The following is a 19,035-nucleotide window of genomic DNA, read 5'->3' as shown; positions in this document are numbered from 1 at the left end:
GGCCTCACAGCCATGTTATAAAATAATCTCCAGAATCCTAGATAGCATCCTTAGAGTAAATGCTGAGAAAAATGTAAATACTATTCAACATTTTAAGCATTCTATTCTAATACTGGGTTCTCAAGGAATTACTCAAATTGCAATCAGATCAAAGGTGACTTTAAGTTTAGTATCCCACTAATCACAATCTCTTTCTAAGTGCTATGAGATAGGCTTTACTGAAACGCCTTTGTATGTAACCTCTTTACAATTTGGATACTAATTTCCTTAGCAGGAGCATCCCAAAACTTGGATGAAGAAAAGCCACGTTAGTGTAGCTGATAGAGCCCCAGGGGTCAGACCACCTGAGAGTAGGTGCAGACAACCAATGGAGGTGATGGCCCTGCAGCAGCAAGAGGAGCTTAGAATGAAGAATGTCGGAGAGCCATTCATAGTGTCCTCATCACAGTCATCTTCCTTTAGATCCTCGAAGGCATTGGATTCTTGCATCACGTAACTGGACTAAGGCATGTTTAAACCAAACACACCGCCACTGAATCGATTTCGACTCATCAACATTACAGGGCCCAGCAGAGCTGCCCATGGGGTTTCCAAACGGTCACCTCTGTGGCAGCTGAGAAAACGGGTCAATTCTCAGTCTGCGTAACATTTCAAATGCATACTCGGAGGGGTTGTGTGGCGAACTATGGTTTTATTAGAATAAATTCAAGCACAGATGCTTTTAATATGCTAAAAACTGAGGTTGACAGTTACAGGGGTTAAAAAACTAATAGCATATGAGGTTACTTTGCGTAAAACATCCAGCTGAAGCCAGGTACAAATTTGAGAAAACTTGCCTCAGAAGTTGCTAAAAGCAATTATTATGAATATGCTACAATATTATCTGAAAGTCAGAATTTAGACAAATATAAATTCTTAACTTTAAATGTAAAAAGGGGTGTTTTCTGTTCTTTTGTGAATCAAAGTATCACAAAGTGAAGTCAACTGAGGTAACAAAATCCTTTTGGTTCTCAGCCATCAGTTGGGTTCTTTTTTTCACTTTCACCTTAAATCTTTACCTTAATTTCAAAAAATGTTGCAAAGTTACAAAAGTAGTCCCACTTACCCTGAGTCCATAATCTCCCACCACGAACACTGGAGGAGAGCTAGTCCTCACCCTTACATTTAGAAGTAGACTGGATTTCCTAGAAACCAGGGCTTTCTCTGACCTAATTACTGTGACTGTATCCAAAACAACATCAACATTCCGTAGCAGAAGGCTATTCTCTCAACCACAGCCCTTACTCAGACTTTTGCAAACACCCCCATTCCTGGTCCTGTGTAACAAGATACAGGCCCGGGCCATGAGCTGCCATCCTTTCTCACATCTCCTTCGCCTCTCCTTGCATTGAGAGCACTGCCTTTCGTGGCACTGACCTTCGTGAATCACTTAGAAAACAACCACATCAATCAAACCTGGTGCCCTGGGGTCTCCAACTCGTGGTGACCATGATGACAGCCGGGGCTACAGAGCAGGACTGTGTACGGTGGGGTTTCTCCTGGCTGCAATCTACAGAAGCGGATCACCAGGCCTGTCTTCCAAGGTGTTTTTGGGTGGCTGTGAACTGCCAATCTTTAGGGAAGTAGTTGAAGGCAAACTGTGTGTGCCACCCAGAGACTTTTTTGAAGCATCGAGGCCAGTTAGGTTGTAGACACCCCTCCTTTAAGGTTTGTAGTTGACGGTTCCTCAGCTTCCGGTTCTGCATTTGGACAGGAGCACCACTGAAGTGATGCCGTGTTCTTCCAGTGCCGTCATACTGTGAGGGCCACAAACTCAGTAGATCTCGTTACTGGTCTTGGATCTGTAGCCTCAGGTGGTATCGGGCAGGACTCTCCACTGTCAAGTTACTGTGTTTCCTCTGTAATTTACAGGCATCTCACAGGGAGATACTTTCAGGCTACATCAATATCCGATTTCTTACTTCTCTTTTGCCTTTTGATTTTACACCATTTTGTGCTTTTTTTTTTTTTTAATTCTTGGCTTTCCAGAACGTTCTAGGTGAGTTTAAGAACGAGCTCCATTTAGCCAACCTCTGCCTGAACATATAGGGAGGCCCCCACTAGCGTCCACTCCGCTCCCAACTCTGCAAGGCACAGTCACAGGAATAGGAACACACTCAGGCCAGCTTAAGGTCAAGTCCACGAAGAGAAACCCATGAACAAACAGGAAACCAAACCCGCTTTCGCTCACATGGAAACAGGAGTGCACCACGGAGGCATGCTTTGTTGGCAGGTGAGCGCTGTACACATTCTTTGTCTTCGGTGCTCAGGAAATAATGATAAAGACATCATGATTAAAAAAAAAAAAATTCCTGCATTTCACAGTTTTAAAAACTCACTTGGGGAAGTGATATACTGCCTAGGAGCAATAAGATAAGTCCTACATCTTCAGCACTTTTCTTTAAATTTTTAGGAATGTAAGATGTCTCAAATCTCATCATTATTTCAGTAAGTCCCCTCTGTTGTCCCATCTCCCAACTTGACGCCTTTGGCTCCTCCCCGACTCCAGCCTCTATTCCTAGACTGGGAGCCAGGTGGTGTGTGACAGTCGGGAACGCTGGCCTTACCTGCTGTGGGAAACAGGTACGGACGGAGTGCTCGGTGTAACCAAAAGATGGTCCTTCAAAGACAGCTGTGGGGAGCTTCAAAGCTTCCTTCAGAAACTGGTCAAACTTGCTAAGTATCATTAAGCCATTGGAATCTGACATCTGGGAGAAAACATCTATGAGAACAAAACCGGAAAGTCAGACGACACAGAAATGCCAGGTTCTTGTTGTTTGTTTAAATTAACAGCTCTATGTCTTTGTTATACCAGTTTCAAAATATCATAAAGGTACTATGATTTTCAGTTCACATTAGAATGGACTCATTCTTATTAACACTGCTGTTTATCTGTGCAGTCCGTTGGTCCTATCTTCTCATCTAGTTGGGAAGAAAAGGACAATCAGGAGCCCAAAACAACTTGACAGAGAAGTTGAGACCTAACCATTTTTCAAACCACTGAGCTTCCTGACAAATTAGGGAGTTGAATATGCACAGAAGAAAAACAAACACTATAGTCACTCTTCTGACACATGACTTCCTTACAATCCTACTTAAACATCAAATCGCATCACCATTCACGGGCATTTGCTAATGCATTCTTTATGAGTGAATAACTAACTGATATGATTTTTCATTTTACTTATGCATATCTGACTTTGCCCGCAGAAATTGTCGGTAGCCTGCCCTTCTTGATTAGCATCTGAAAATGTGTTTCATAAGACATATGCATCGTGGAGTAAGGGAAAACATTTGCAGGTTGGTGATGGGGGTATAAAAGAAATGATATTGTTACACTTGTATAGTCATATATTGATAATGTGACAGAATACATGAGAGAACACTGTGTTTAAAATAGTCCATTTGGCAAGTTCCAAAGTAGGGAAGACAAGAGCACATATAAACTCTTACTGTCCCAAGACACTTACAACAAACCAAAAGACCCTATCTTTACATAAAATCTGGCTCAGTCAGCAAGGGAAGACATGTATTTCTTTGTCTTTCTTGTGTTCTTGGAAAGAAGGCGTTCTGAAGGCATCGTGGTTATGCATTGGGCTGGAATTCCCAAGGTTAGCAGTGCACAGCCACCAGCCACCCCGAGGTAGACAGACGGGCTTTCTGCTCCCGTAATCAGTTACAGTCCTGGACCTCACAGCCGCAGTTCTCCTTGTCCTATGGGTCGCTGTGAGTCGGCATCAACCTGATAGCAGTGAGTTTGGTCTTTGGCTTCTTGGAAAGAGGGCGTGTTTCCTGTACCCGTTTATTCCTATTCCATTCACTGCTTGGGGTGAAAAGGAAAAATATCCAGAAGCCGAAGAACCATCTGAAGAATTGTGCCACTAAGATTTATAAAACAAATGAGTGTCCCAGCACATGCACAGAGAAATCATCGATTTTCTGAGGCCTTTCCAAACACAGCATTTTGAAAAGTCCTACTCTACATATTAGCAGGATCATTAAAGGCATATTTGTACATGTATGTAATGTACGTATGTGCATTACTCTGGGTTCACTTTGAAGAATTTATCCTGAAGCCCTAGATGTAGAAAAACGTCTTTTAAGAAATGCATTAATTAAAGGAAACTAAAATGTTATATTATTAACACTATGAGGTAACTTTTAAGATATTAAAAAAAAGAAATTAGCAAAGATGTTCTTAAATCCTCAATAAATTCAGAACAGCTGTTAGATTGTAATAGAAGGAAAAGTATTAAATTCCTATGCAGGAGGAAAAACAACAATAAAAAGCTAAAAGAAATGTGAAATCAATGAACAAATACATGTAAAGTTCCTAATCTTGGCCCCAGTGCCAATTACTCTGCAAGGTGTTTCGAAACACAACCACGGAGTGTGTTACCTGGTCCTTAACCCGTGTAGTGAGAAAAAGAAGATGCATATGAAGCAAAGAAGAAGTAAGAGCTGAGGCGACTATGCACAACAGAAAGAACAGAGACCTGGGAGGATCTGTTAAGCTGTAACTCTGACCAAGCCTGCTGCTAGCCCACCAGAATCCCTTTTCCTTTTCTTCCTTGAGAGCACTGGTTTGATTTGGCGTAATAACTTACCCGGCCTTCCTTAAACAAGGTGGAGCCATGCGATCAAATTCTGGCCAGTAGGATTCTCAGTAGAAAAGCTATTAGGATCTCCAGGAAGGCTAGTCGCAAGAAAGTGACAAGACTGAAAGGCAGGTCCCTTTTCCTTTACTCTTTTTCTTGCCGGAGCTCCAGCAGCCACCTCGGACGTGTGGTCATCATGCGTTAGTCATGCAATAGATTGGTTGCAGAAGAATAGAGAAAGCCTGAGTCTCTAAAGAGCGTGAAGTATGACTCGTCTTGGATACCTATCTCTAGACCAGACTTGAACCTGTTCAAACTACCTCAGTTATGACTGACAAAGCTAAATTAGAACAGACCCAAATTTTAAAAGGAATTTTAATGTGGGTGAGCCAGAACAATAGTTGGAACAGGAAAAATCATAGGCTGAAACCCTGGAATGGGAGACTTAGAGTAGAAAGCCTCATCTTTCTTCCCGAGTGGCTGGTGGTTTTGAACTACTGACCTTATGATTAACAGATAACATGTAATCACTATGCAGAGACTTGATTCTTTTGTTGTTGTTGTTAAAGACTTGATCCCTTTAAGTATCATGAAGTGGTAGATTAGATTATACCTACTGCACATTTTATCAATGATACTGACATTTCACTGTAATAAACATAGTGAAAAAAATTGATCCAACTGTTTTGCATATTCATGACATACAGCTCGCAGTGAAAAACTCCAAGGTATTAGAGTAACCCTGGCCATGATGGGTAAGATTACATGTCAACTTGGTTGGGTCATGATTCTCGGTGATTTCGCAGTTATGCGATGATGCAATTTGGCAGGTAAGCAGTCATCTTCCATTTTGTGATCTGATGTGGTCATCCTCCATTTTCACATAATGCCAACAATCCAGCCTTGGGGATCTAAGCATCCTGATGAGTGAGAAATGAGCACGTTGCCAGGACTGTGAACGGTAACGGGCATTCACAGGGGCACAGACGGCTATCATCTTAGGGTTGAGGACTGCTGTTTCCAATTCTTCTGGCCAAGAGGGCTTGTTGCTAAGCATGCAACCCTTGTTTTCTAAGGCGCACATTAAGCTCCTAGCAGGGCAATGACTAAGTTTTCCAATTCTAGTTCACCTACAGTGTCACGCTGGGTCTACCCTGGTTTTGCTTCATTGGCCATGGCTGACTCAGGAAGACCACAGTTTAAAGCCCTGCTTCAGACTTCTTTTGGGTATGAGAAGAATAAAGTAGAACTTTGTTTCAGACACTATTATTCTGAGTTTTTGCTTTTGTAAACATATATAAATGTATATACACACACATATATACATGCATACATACACAATGCCATCAAGTCCATTTTGCCTCACAGTGACCCTAGCGGACAGAGTATTACATGAGTGCATTGCCTCATCTTTCCCCTGAAGAACAACTAGAGGGTCTGAATGACTGGCCTTGTGGGTGGCAGCTCAATGTGTGCTCATTAGGCCACCAGGGTTCCTTTCCAACACTAAGTGTGGCCAAGCTTTACAAACATTATTTCGTTTTGGTCACAAAAGAGTGTGCTTGTCATTATTTAAAAGCTTTAAATATGGAAAGTGTAGCCTAGAAAGATTAAGATAAGAAGGGTAGTAAGTGGTCACATTAAGATTTAAACCTGTACCCATCAGATTCAAAAGTAAATCCCACTGCGCCACAAACACCTTCAAAATATAGGTTTGAATAAAATAAAGCACACAGGCAAGATTTGTCAACAAAGGTATAAAAGAAAGGACTTTAGAAGAAGCTAAGCTTTGAAATATAAGATTTGAAATAATGAGGGTTTTGACCCAAACGAAAGCAGGTTTTGACCCAAATAGATAAGAGTAAGATAAAAGTCTGTGAGGGCAGGCATTTACATCTTGTACATGGCAGTGGTAGTTATTGGGCATCGAAGTTACTGGCAGACACAGGTCACTGAGAATATTCTGACTGTGATCATTTAAACTAAGAAATAAAAGGAAATAAAAACTGAGTAAGGAAAGTATCTGTTAAGAGAGAACTCTATGAAATGGAAAATTTTGAGGATTTATTCTAGAATCTCACTAAAAGCTCTCAGGCAAGTTAAAAAAATATTGAGGATATGGAGTCCCAGGAAGATTAATTACTGATGAACCACAGAATGAATTAAAGAATGGAGTTGGAGATACCAGCTAGCAGCCTATGAATAATGCACAAAAGAGGCAGCAAGAGTTTGGGTTACTGCAGTGACAGTTACAGGGGTGGGAGGTCAGCAGCAAACCCAGGGCAGTTCAATGCGAGAATTCTAATTGCTGGCACACTAAATGAGGAAATAAAGGAACTAATAAAAAGTAGGGTTATTCGAGGCTAGGAAAACGCTGGTGATTCTGAACAAAGCAAACCAATTGAAGACAAAGCCACCGAGTTGGCTTTGCCTGTAACTGCCTGTGGGAGAGGGGTTACAGGCTGGGCTCTCACCACCAGGACGGCGGCTGGAGACCACCAGCCACTCCTTGGGGCAGAGAAGGCTTTCTACTCCTGTAAAGAGTGACTCTCGGGAACCCACAGGGGCAGTTCTATCACGTCCGACAGGGTCGCGATGGGCCAGAGGCAGCCCAGCGGCAGTGAGCGTGGTGGTTTTTTACTGTCCTGCAGTCTGTTTGCTGCTTCTGTGTTTGAACAATTCAACAGTTTACATGTGGAACCACCCTGCAGGCAGTTATAAAGAGAGCAGTGGATCACAGTTCAAGGCTGCAGATCTAGAGCTGTGAGGACGCTGGCCACGACGTGAATAAATGATGGTTTTCCAAGGAGGCAAGAATACACGTGATATAATTCTGAAACAGCTGGCTGCTAATCTTGTAGCAGAGGAGCCCTAGGTGGTGCTGACAATGCCCTCCTCAGTCGCTCTGTAGGAGAAAGAGGAGGCCACTCGATTTTGTACAGATCCATAGCCTCGGGGGCCCTATGGAACAGTTCACCTCTATCCTACAGCGTCACAGACAGCAAGGGGGTTGTTTTTCTTAGGTTTTGTGTTTGTGTTTTTTTAAATCATTTTATTAGGGGCTCATACAACTCTTATCACAACCCATACACACATCAATTGTGTAAAGCGCATTTGTACATTCATTGCCCTCATCATTCTCAAAACATTTCCTCTCCACTTAAACCCCCGGCATTAGGTCCTCATTTTTCCCCTCCCTCCCCACTCCCCCCTCCCTCATGAGTCCTTGATAGTTTGTAAATTGTTATTTTGTTATATCTTGCCCTGTCCGACCTCTCCCTTCACTCACTTTTCTGTTGTCTGTCCCCCAGGGAGGAGGTCACATATAGTTCCTTGTAATCGGTTCCCTCTTTCCTACCCACTCTCCCTCTACCCTCCCTGTTTCACCACTCACACCACTGGTCCTATAGGGATCATCCGCCCTGGATTCCCTGTATTTTCAGTTCCTATCTGTGCCAGTGTACTTGTTTTTGTTTTTAAATCATCTTATTGGGGGCTCTTATAACTCATCACAATCCATACATGCATCCACTGTGTCGAACACATTTGTACCTATGTTGCCAACATTTTCAAAACATTTTCTTTCTTTCCCCTCCTTCTTTTATGAACCCTTGATAATTTATAAATTATATATTTTTTCACATCCTACACCAACCAGTGTCTCCCTTCGCTCACTTTTCTGTTACTCGTCCCCTTGTTGGGGGGGTGGGGGGGTTGTTAATACATCGATCATTGTGATCAGTTTCCCCTTTCTCTCCTTACGTTCCTCCTACTCTCCTGGGATCGCTACTCTCATTATTGGTCCTGAGGGGTTATCTGTCCTGGGTTCCCTGTGTTTCCAGCTCTTATCTACACCCGTGTACATGCTCTGGGCTAGCTGGATTTGTAAGGTAGAAATGGGGTCATGACAGTGGTGGGGAAGAAGCATAAAAAGCTAGCGGAAAGTTGTGTGTTTCCTCGGTGATCTACGAACCTTGACTGACTCATCTCTTTCTTGTGACTCTTCTGTAAGGGGGTCCAATTGTCAACAGATAGGCTTTGGGTCTTCACTCCGCCCTCCCCCTCTTAGTTTCTTTATTATTCTGTTAAGGTGAAAAATTACCAACCATTAAATCTGAGTGAAACAGAGTCAACAAGGGCAGTGCCTGACACGGCCAGGGTGCTGACTCATCTGTTATCTTTCACCCTCTAACGGAACCCTGATTGTGTGTCGAATGGCAATGCAATGCGCTCAGCTTTAAAAAATGACTTCCCTTGGCACACCCTACTCTGGGGAGTGGAGGAAACTCCTCTTTCTTCCTCTTTCTCCCTGCAATGAGTAAGTGAGGCCTGGGGGTTGGCGCGGGGTGGGGGATGGGGGGTGGGGGGTGGCAGTGGGGCACCAATCCTCTAATGACCCAGAGGAAGAAAGTCACCTGGCAGATCAGGAAGACAAGTGCACAGCGTCCTGAAAGATTATCCTGAAGCTATGGTACCAGCCTTTGAACCTACTTCGACACGAGAACAATAAATTCCAGTGCAAAAAAAAGATGCAAAAGTCACATTTAGTCAAGTTTTCTGTTGCTACCCAATGTATCCATAAACGAAAAACCAGTAAGCTATTAACTTGTGTCCACTTATGGTAGAAATATTCAGGACCAGAGACTTAGTGCATAAATGTGGGTGTGGGTGTGGGTGTGCACACCTAGGTTAGAGTAAACATGGGAGTGACTGTTGCTGGTGGAAGGTGCTCTCGAGCAGATTCGAACCCATAGCAGCCCCATGCAACAAGGCAGAACTGCTTCCGAGGGTTTTTTTGGTGGAGGTCTTTTGAGAGATGGCTGGGTCTTTTTGTCGAGAAGTGACTGGGTGGGTTCTAACCACCAACATTCTAATGAACAGGCTGGAGATTGACCAGTCCACCACCAGAACTCCTCAGTAAAATAATAGGCCCCCCAAATAACACTTTTATCTATACTTCGTTACTACGTCAGATAAATAGATCCAAGCACTAAAACTAAAAAGCCAAAACATGCACCCATGTACAAAAGAAGAAACTATCATTTGGAAGGCCTGGTGGCAGAGTGGTTATGAGCTGGGCTGCTAACTGCAAGGCCAGCAGTTCAAAACCACCAGCCACTCCTAAGGAAAAATATAAGGTTTTCTACTTCTGTAAAGAAGAAACTATAATTTAATAGGCTCATATTCAAATAAGAAAATATTTATTTTTTAAAAATAATAGGGATGCTGTATTAGTCTGGGTACTTTGGAGAAACAAATCCACAGCAACTCATGTATAAGAGAGAGTTTTATGTAAAGAAAATGTGCACCACGAAAACATCCCAACCCAATGCCGCCCAAGCCCACAAGTCCAACATTAACCCATTAACCCAACACCAGTCCACAAAGTCCTCCACCTCAAAACAGAGGCAATGATGCCGACTGCAGGAGGAAAGCTGAGTCAGTGAACGAACAAGCATCTCAGCACTAGCAGGGGTCTCCACATGGCTGCTCCAGCACCCAGGGCTGCATCGGGATAGGTCCATGTAGCTTCTCCTTGGGGATGTCTTGTAGGAAGTCAATCTTGCAAGCTGAAGCAGGGAACTGCTAAGGCAGCTGCACCCTGGTGCAACCATCACAAAGCAAGAGACCCGAGAACTAGAAAGGCGAGACTCACCACCCATTTATCCCTCGGCCTTTCAATTAGCCCCACATGTGATTATCGGCCAGGTTGGCACAATTAACTAACTAATATGCTAATAGACCCCAAAATCAAAGACACAGTGAAGGAGCTCCTTACTTCTTGAATACTGGTTTAAAACACTAACTTGAATATTTTCAGATAACTCTTATATATACGACTAACAACTAACACTAAAAATAATTATTGCTAATTCTAAATGAAGCATTAAAAAATGGGATCTAAGCTACTGTGATGATATACACATAAAAAATCGCTTTCAAAAAAAAGTAAATGAGTGGATAAATTTTAATAAAGTTATCACACACAAAAAATTAAACTAGTCCTCTAATGACAGCCCTAAAGCCTCCTGGCAATAGGGAACAAATTCCCTCTCCGATCCCATGTTTATTTCCCCAGGAATTCTCTTTCTGTTTCTACATTAGGTGTTTTCAGCTTTAAAAAAAGTAGGCTTTCTCCCTTGTGAAAACCCCACAACTAAGCCCTTAAATGCATGTGTATACAGTTAGTCAAATATTCTGCACTTTGTATAATGCAATGAGCTCTGGTCGCGCAGTGGTCACAGGCTGGGCTGTGAACCACAGTCAGCAGATGGAAACCACCAGCTGCTCTGTGGGGGAAAGAGGAGGCTTTCTTCTCCTGTAAAGAGTGGCTGTCTCAGAAACCCACGATTCTACCCTGTCCTGTAGGGTCACTGGCAATCAGAATTGACTCAATGGCAGTGAGCTTCTTTTTGTTTCTGTGCATAGGTGTTATGAGCAAAATTATGCTAATCCCCCAGCACTTCCTACTGTGATTTTGTGTTTCTGGTGCTGTGGACCCAGGATTACTGGCTGGAGCTAGCCTCTATACACTACTCTTTCTTTCCCACAGGACTAACCATACACTTCTAAAAGAAACTATGATCTCTGGCTACCTCCCTGCAAACGGAGCAATCCAACCCACAAAATCACAGATATACACCTGTATGCTTACGCATCTTTGTGTATCTATAACTAAATCACCTTGTATTCATAGCACACCCCTAGCATTCCTAAAGCCAGGGTGGAACCCTGAGCCCTAGAGTTGGTCAGCAGGACAACTGTCAGTCTCTAGACTCCTCTTCATTTGGTTTCGTTTTTCCTCCTGGCAGAAAAGCACAGCCCTTGGCGTCTGTAAAGACCTGCAGCTGTGGAAGCCCTTTGGTGCAGCCCCACTTTGGGGCCCAGGGTCACCGTGAGGCAGAGCCGCCTCCAGAGCTGGGGAGTTGGGTTTTCTTTTTCTGTCTCTTATCCCTAAGATACAATTTCAAGGCTTTTCTCTTCTTGCTAGCGCAACGACATTTCAGGTGAGCAAGGTACACGTAGGCACGAGCCAGGGAAGACAAATCTGCAGCAAGAGGCTTTTAGAAAGGCTGCCACAGAGGGGCTGTTTTGAAGAGGCCAATGTGGTTGGTTGTCACTTCTAAAGGTGGCTCTCCTCTACAATCTACTCAAGAAACATTAAGGGGAAAAAAGGAAAGAAAAGCAAAGAGACATTAAGGGAGCACGCAGCTGCAATGTTGTGGAGAACAGCCAATCCCAGGCAAAAACAGGTAGAAGAAAATCCCAGGTTAACTTTGCCCTGACTATTCGGGGTGGTCTATCAAAAAGCTTCAGTATTATAAATTGTGAATATTGTTACGATTAGAAAAACACTGTACTGTAAACGTCGAGAGAACTCCCTGCCATCGTGTTAGTCTGCTTCCTTTCTTCTCCCTATGTGCTTCACACATCTTCTCTAAAACCATATTCCCTTTATGCATTTTCATCGAGAGCATAATTTTAATGCATCATATTCAATTCTATAAATGTCCTAAAATTTAATGAAACTTTCACCATTGAGCACTGAAGGTGTTTCAAGTTTGTGTGTATTATAAAAAGTGTTGCAACAAACATACATAAAACTTAGGATATACCGCTTATTAATTATATAGCATATACTCAAGAAGGTAAATTGGATCAATGGGTATGAATATTTTTAGTTTTCTAATACATACTGTTAAAACTGCCTTTCAATAGGTGGATCCCTGGTGGTGCAGTAGTTAAGCACTGGGCTTTGATCTGCATGGTTGGCAGTTCAAAATCACCAGCATCTCCGAGGGAGAACAGTGACAAGTCTCAGAAACCCACAGGGAGTAGCTATGAATCAGCATTGACTCGATAGCAGTGAAATCTAGTTTGGGGTTTATTTCAGTAAGATAATACTAGTTTTCTTAAATAAAATTAAATATACATTCTATAAATAAGCTATTCCTATCTTTTAGTGAAAAGCAGGTGGCGTTTCGTTTCTGCCATCCTGCCTGTGGTAGCCTTCCATCTTCACACTGTCTTCTCAGAAGACTTTCAGGATCAAGATATTCCCGACCAAGACGCAAAAGTAGAATCAGCCCATTCCCAGTGGATTCAAATGAACCAGGTAATAAGATCAAGTAAATGTTTTCTAAAAGATGCCTAACTAGAGTTTAAAAATGTAAAAGAAATATGAACCCAAAAAGTAGCACTGCCAAAGAGTGTTTAAATAAAATCATAGATTTTCCTGTCATAAATGTGTTCTACATTGTAGCTAATTTGAAAAGAAGATAAATCAAAGAACAGTGGAACAAGCATATTGTCCACATGCTTCCTTTAGAGAATAGCTATCTAGCCCTCTGGCTTTCCAGCTCTCACAGAAAACAAGAGGACTAAGAAGTAATCTTGCCCCCACACACACACACTGGACTTGAATCTGATCAAATCTCTAGATCTAGCTACAATCTACCAAATACGTAGGGCACACAGGACACAAACACAGAGACACAACAGCAAAACCCAGTCCATCCGAATTGCTTCAAGACAAATGGCCCAGTTTCTTCAGCCACTAATTTCCATTTCAATCTCACCTCCCTGAAACCGACCATTCTATCTTCCTCAAGTGTACTCAGATTATACTGTGCACACATGACTGTAAGTGCATGTGTGTCTCTCATTCCAGTACAAGAGGAGTACAACGAGGTAGCCTACAACAGAGCTTGAAGTCAGCCCAAGTTAGAGACCAGGTGAATCGTCTGTGTCAGATTCTACGACATGGAGAAAATAGCAATTACTATGCAAAGAACAGTAAGGAGACGGTGAGGAAATACATGTAGAAACCTAGCAGCGCTTGGCTCATCATAAACAAACAAACAAAATAACAAATTTATGACCACTAAGTCATTTCTTAGTCTTAGTGACCTTGTAAGTTAGGGTAGAATTCCCCTTGTGGGTTTCCCAGACTGTAACTCTTGACAAGAGTAGACAACCTCATCTTTTCTCCAAGGAGCTGCTACTTAGTGGTTTTGAACCACTGATATTCCAGCTAGTAGACCAAGGTGTAACCACTACACCAACAAGTCAGTTAAGAACTACCTAGTGCCATACGCAGCAAAGTGTAATAGTTGTGAATTTCCTGTCCTTTACTTCATCTACGAAGCCCTGGTGGAGCGATGGCTACGTTCTTAGCTGCTAGCCAAAAGGTTGGCTGTCTGAAGAATGAAGCAGCCAGTCGGCTTCCATAACAATTATAAGCAAAGACATCTGTGGGGCAGGTCGACTCCATCCTCCAGGGTTGCTCTGTGCGCACATGAACTTGACAACCATAGGTCTGGTTGGAGTCTTGGTGATTTCATCTACTGTGTTCTTGTAACACCTAGTGAGCAGTAAAACGCTCAAGTGACCAATGTTATTCATGTGTTTAGTTGCCAAGAGGAAGGGGGGAAAAGTTGCAAAGATAATTAAAAAAAAAAATCAATCAATTTCTAAGTAATTGACCTTGACGGCGCTAAAGTACCAAGGAACACTTCAAACACAGCAAATGCCACCTGATAAAGAATGGAATTGGTAAGCCTAAACTTTATCAAGCATGGTAAAAGTAATCAAAGTATTTTAGAACTAAAACAATCTTTGAGTATAATTTTTAGTAATTTGTAAAAAAATTAAAAAGGAAATTTTCATGTCACATTAAATATCAACAGTATTCTAAAACTTCCATTTTCTTACACACACACACACACACACACACACACACACACACACACACCCCACCCCCCCCCCACACACCCACACCCAACCCCAACACCACCCAACCCCACCCCACCCCACCCCCACACACCACCACCCCCGACCAGTAGGGGGCATAGCTTCCCTAGTCCAGGCCAGCAGCTGCCAAGGAAGGAAGAGGTGGTAGTAAACACACACAGACTCAACTTATTGTCATCCGAAATTCTGAAAACATACTTTAAAACTGCTTAAAAGTCCTAATTTATAAGTAAAATATTTCCAAGAAGAAGAAGATACTTACATCTCAATTTGTCCAGCATTTTCCCACCACACATGGTTGCTAACATAGCCTTCACTGAGAAAACCGTCAACTTGCCCTGGCCCTCACTGCAAAATAAATGACATTAGAAATCATTGCTACCTGGAACCACAAAAACAATCAAACACTGTTAAATACCCGTAAATTAAATCCCACCCTGAGATGATGTCACCATTTGGCCACACGTGTCCCTCGCAGAGCAAAAGCTTTATGTCAAGCTCGGGGACAAATGCTACGAAGCGGCTCTCTGGAAATATCCTGTGCCTCAAAAAGTCGGAGGAGACGCAATGGCAGTGAGCTTGGGTTTCTGTTTTATGGTTGGTTGTTGTGTGTGTGGGTTTTTTGGTATAAAGATCACAAATTATGTTAGAAGACAAGAACTCCCCTATGACTGATACAGAACCTCTACAGTCCACATCCTTTTTGGTCATCCACCATCCACATGCAAACTATTTGGAAATGAACTGTAGAAATTAACTTCTACTGGTTCTGTGAATAGAAGCCAAATTTGCCAGGAGTAAATTTCCAATCAATCAAACCTATGAGCTCCATGGCTGAGATGTTTTCAGGTGTTCAAGACTGAGGCTAAAAACAAAACTGAGGCACCACCTGGTTTGAACAGGAATTCAGAAATGTGGCCTCAGATCTGGATACTCTAAGTACGGTTACCAATATGCACTAAACTAACAGATATGCACTGCTATAAAGATTTCATAATACATTCATGTTTGTGAGCTTCATACTATCATGAGTTTATTAGCAAAGTTCAAATACATCTGTCTCAGATCTTCCCGTGATATCATCGTGAGAAACGTGAGGTAAAGGGGGGTAGTAAATTGATATTTTTTTAGGAGCTAGAAGGATAAGAGGTAGACGAACATAAATGAATTACCCAAAGAAACATTGCAACCTCCAACAGAATCAAGACAGTATCACCACGGGCCCAGGGCCCAAACAGGTCCTGCTCTATCTATTCCTCTGGAGCCTGGTTTTACAGCAGATACAAAACTTCAGGGTCAGGGTTTTAAAGTTAGTTAGCGTCTATAACCTTTTGTGTAATGTCCACACATTGCGTCACTTGGGGTGAAGTAACGAGAACTCGATCACCTTGGTTTGAAGAGGGAATGTCATCTTACTTTTATTCACTCAGGTCCTAGCAGAGGGCTTCCCATTTCTCAGGCCTTCTTTGTGTGTAGAAGCCCAAACCTGGGAAAAGGCACATGGGCTCAGCTGCCAGAAGGTTCTTAGGGAGCACATGACCAGAAAATAGCAATGGTTGTTACAGTAACAGTCCATTACATTTACCATTAAGATTACCCAGGAAACCCTGGGTCGAGCTAAAATGAGATAGGATGAGCTTATAAACTATATCTGGTTCTTCAGAAATACAGATAATACTCCATGCCTGGGGCAACATGGAGATAACCATGACATCACACGTGCGGCTACACGGATCATCTGCTATGTCACAGGGAATGAATTCCTAAGACTGATACGGAACCTTTACAGTGGATATTTCCTTTTGTTTGGTCATCAGTCATTCAAATGCCAAGTGTACATTTACGTACACCCTACTATATCATCCCCACCACTTGTTTGTAGTGGCTTGGGTGTTGCTATTAGGCAGTGAAATATGGCACCAGTGCTCCATACATACCAGCAGGGTCACCTGTGGAGGGCAGGTTTCAGTGAACTTCCAGACTAACACAGACTGGGAAGAAAGGCCTGGGAGGCTGCTTATGAAGACCTTCTGGAGCACAAGAGAGCGTTGTCTAACTCGCTTGCTTTGGACATGCCATCAAGAGAATCAGCCGTTGGAAAAGGACGTTGAAGCTGAGGGCCAGCAAGGCGAGGGAGACCCTCGGTGAGATGACTGACCCAGATGGCACAACGATGGACATGAACACACCTGTGATCATGAGGGTGGCAAAGGGCATTTTGCTCCGTAGTACATGAGTTCACCATTCGTCAGCGATGCAACAGCATCAACCACCAACAACTTGATAGTACAAGTTCACTCCCAGCTACTAATGTTAGAAGAGGAAAAAAAATGCTTTCTCATCTTCCCTCCAGCTAGGTCTTGGGCACACGACCCAAGTTCCACCAGTAAGAATGACCACCCTAGACTTCAAATATAAAAGTATTCGTTTCTAGAAATATGAATTCCAGAGAGTATATCTGGTGAGGATAGCAGCTGTAGGAGTGGCTACATCTGTTCTAGAAACAGCAGAGACTGATTGTCCTGGCAGCCATCAGAGCCCAGCATCAGTGGTGCCGAGAGGCGTCTTCATGAGACCGATTTTAAGATATGACTCGGAGCTTTATTCTTGCCAAGGTGGTCTTTCAGCTTTCCCCCAAACTTCCCTAAGTTTCCCATCCTTGGAATAAATTAGCCAGAGTGAGTTTTTCTTACCTGCAACTAACTATTCATAGATAGGACTTCTGACCTGAAGTCATGGGCCCAGAAAGATAAATCAACAAAAGAAATCAGTTCCTGCCATCCAAAGACGAAGAGTCGAAAGTATTACTGTTAATCAGCAGAGCAGGAATAAGGAGGAAGTGCTCAAAACACACAAGAGCCAACCCTGGCTGCAGAGCTAGACTAGACCTGCTCAAAGTGTTTGTGTGGACACAGATTTCACAACATGAGAATGTACAGATAACTGAACAGGGAAAGAAAAGTGAAAACAGAACCCTAGAAGAGATTTCCAGAAACATCCAGACCTTGGTTAAATTTGGGGGAGAGAAAGGGCTGTGGCATGCAGGGGGACCAGAGGGTGCTGACAGCATTCTAGTTCTTAACCCCCAGAGTACTTGTGTAAGACGCCTGGGTGGTTCCACAGTTCTGGCTGCTAACTGCCAGGCCAGCAGTTCAAACCCCACCAGCTGTTCTTTGGGAGGAGGATGAAGCTGTCTGCTCCTATATAAATTTATAGTCTCAGAAACCCTATATAAGATTGCTCACACTGATTGCGATAAGAGCTGTAAGAGCCTCCAATAAAATGATTTTTTTAAAAAGATTGCTCATACTATCAGGAGAGACCCACCCCTGAAAAAGCACATCATGCTTAGTTAAGTAGAAGGGCAGCAAAAAAAAAAAGAAAGGTAAGATACACTAACACGGTGGCTGCAACAAGGGACTCCGATACAAGAACAATTGTGAGGGTGGTGCAGAAATCGTGAGGGTGGTGCAGTGTTTCGTTCTGTTGTGTATGAAGTCCTTATGGGTCTGAACCAAGTCGATGGCCCCTAACAACAACATGAACAGAAACGGACTCATGGGCAGGGGGTTTGATTTGGTGGGTACAGTACTTGTAGGAATATTTGCTTTATAGCAAGTCAGTAAATGATACTTTGTTTTCTGTTTTTTCTCAAGAAACATAAATATATTTTCCGACTCAGAGTGACCGCATAGGACAGGACCTGTGAGTTTCCGAGACTGTAACTCCACATGGGAGTGGAAAGCCTTGTCGCTCTCCAGAGGAGCAGTTGGTGATTTCAAACTGCTGACCTGGCAGCTTTTATTAAAATAAACTTTCATTTTACATAAAAAGAAAGGTATTGTATATTCCGCACAAAATACTGTTGAAAAATGAAGCCCCTGATTGCCAAAAGCTGAGGGAATCTTAAATACTAAGTCATAGAAGTCCATTCTCTTTGACATTCTGGGAAAGGCAGTGAGGAAAACCGGTGGTCTCCAGAGGTTCAGGGGGCAATTGGTGGGAGCCAGGGCATTTGTAAAGCAGTAGTACAACTGTGGTGCATGACCCTGAGATAGTAAGACAGATGGATTTATGTGTTTGTCAAAACCCGGAGAACCGGACAACACAGAGTGAACCCTAATGTCTTTAGTGAATGAATATAACAATATTGCCAAAAGCCAAACTCACTGCCATTGACTCGATTCCAACTCATAGTGACCCTGTGGGACAGAGTACAATTGTCCCTGTGGGTTTTTAAGACTGTAAATCTTTATTGGAGTAGAAAGCATCATCTTTCTCCTGAGGAGCAGCTGGTACTTTAGTTACTGATCTTGGGGGTAGCAGCCCAATTCATAACCCACGGTTCCTTGTAGCAATACTGGCTTGTCCTAGATAGCAATGTACCACAGTATAAAATCTTAGTATTAGGGGAAATTATATGCAGGGGAGACAGGAAGGTATGGAATACAGAATTTGGGGAACTAAATGTATTTTTTGAGTAATGCTTCGATAAATAAAAAGCTGCTCTAAAAAAGTAAGTATAAAAAAGTACATTAAACAAAGCCTAACAGAAAGAATCCTATAAGGGTAATGTAATTCCAAGAGGAATTACTGAAACCCAAGTGAAGGCTGAGCATGAGAGTGGGACAAGAGGAAAGTAAAA

General features: G+C 42.7%; 1 protein-coding gene across 14 annotated transcripts in view; it reads right to left on the bottom strand.

The window, feature by feature from the left end:
* DTNB (dystrobrevin beta) overlaps positions 1 to 19,035 on the bottom strand; it is a 292,810-nt gene that overhangs the window by 240,146 nt on the left and 33,629 nt on the right. For all 14 annotated transcript variants that reach the window (XM_045286980.1, XM_045286982.1, XM_045286984.1 and 11 more), the window contains exons 4-5: positions 14,653 to 14,738; positions 2,607 to 2,761 (exon numbers count right to left, since the gene is read on the bottom strand). In XM_045286980.1, coding sequence (XP_045142915.1) covers positions 2,607 to 2,761; positions 14,653 to 14,738 — 241 coding nt within the window. The remainder of the gene's footprint in view (positions 1 to 2,606; positions 2,762 to 14,652; positions 14,739 to 19,035) is intronic.

The sequence above is a fragment of the Echinops telfairi genome, unplaced genomic scaffold, assembly GCF_000313985.2.
Source record: "Echinops telfairi isolate 266 unplaced genomic scaffold, ASM31398v2 ScPeMD7_9;HRSCAF=40, whole genome shotgun sequence".
Lineage (NCBI taxonomy): Eukaryota > Metazoa > Chordata > Mammalia > Afrosoricida > Tenrecidae > Echinops > Echinops telfairi.
The sequence above is the reverse complement of the archived record's forward strand: the minus strand, read 5'-3'. Positions and strand labels throughout refer to the sequence as shown.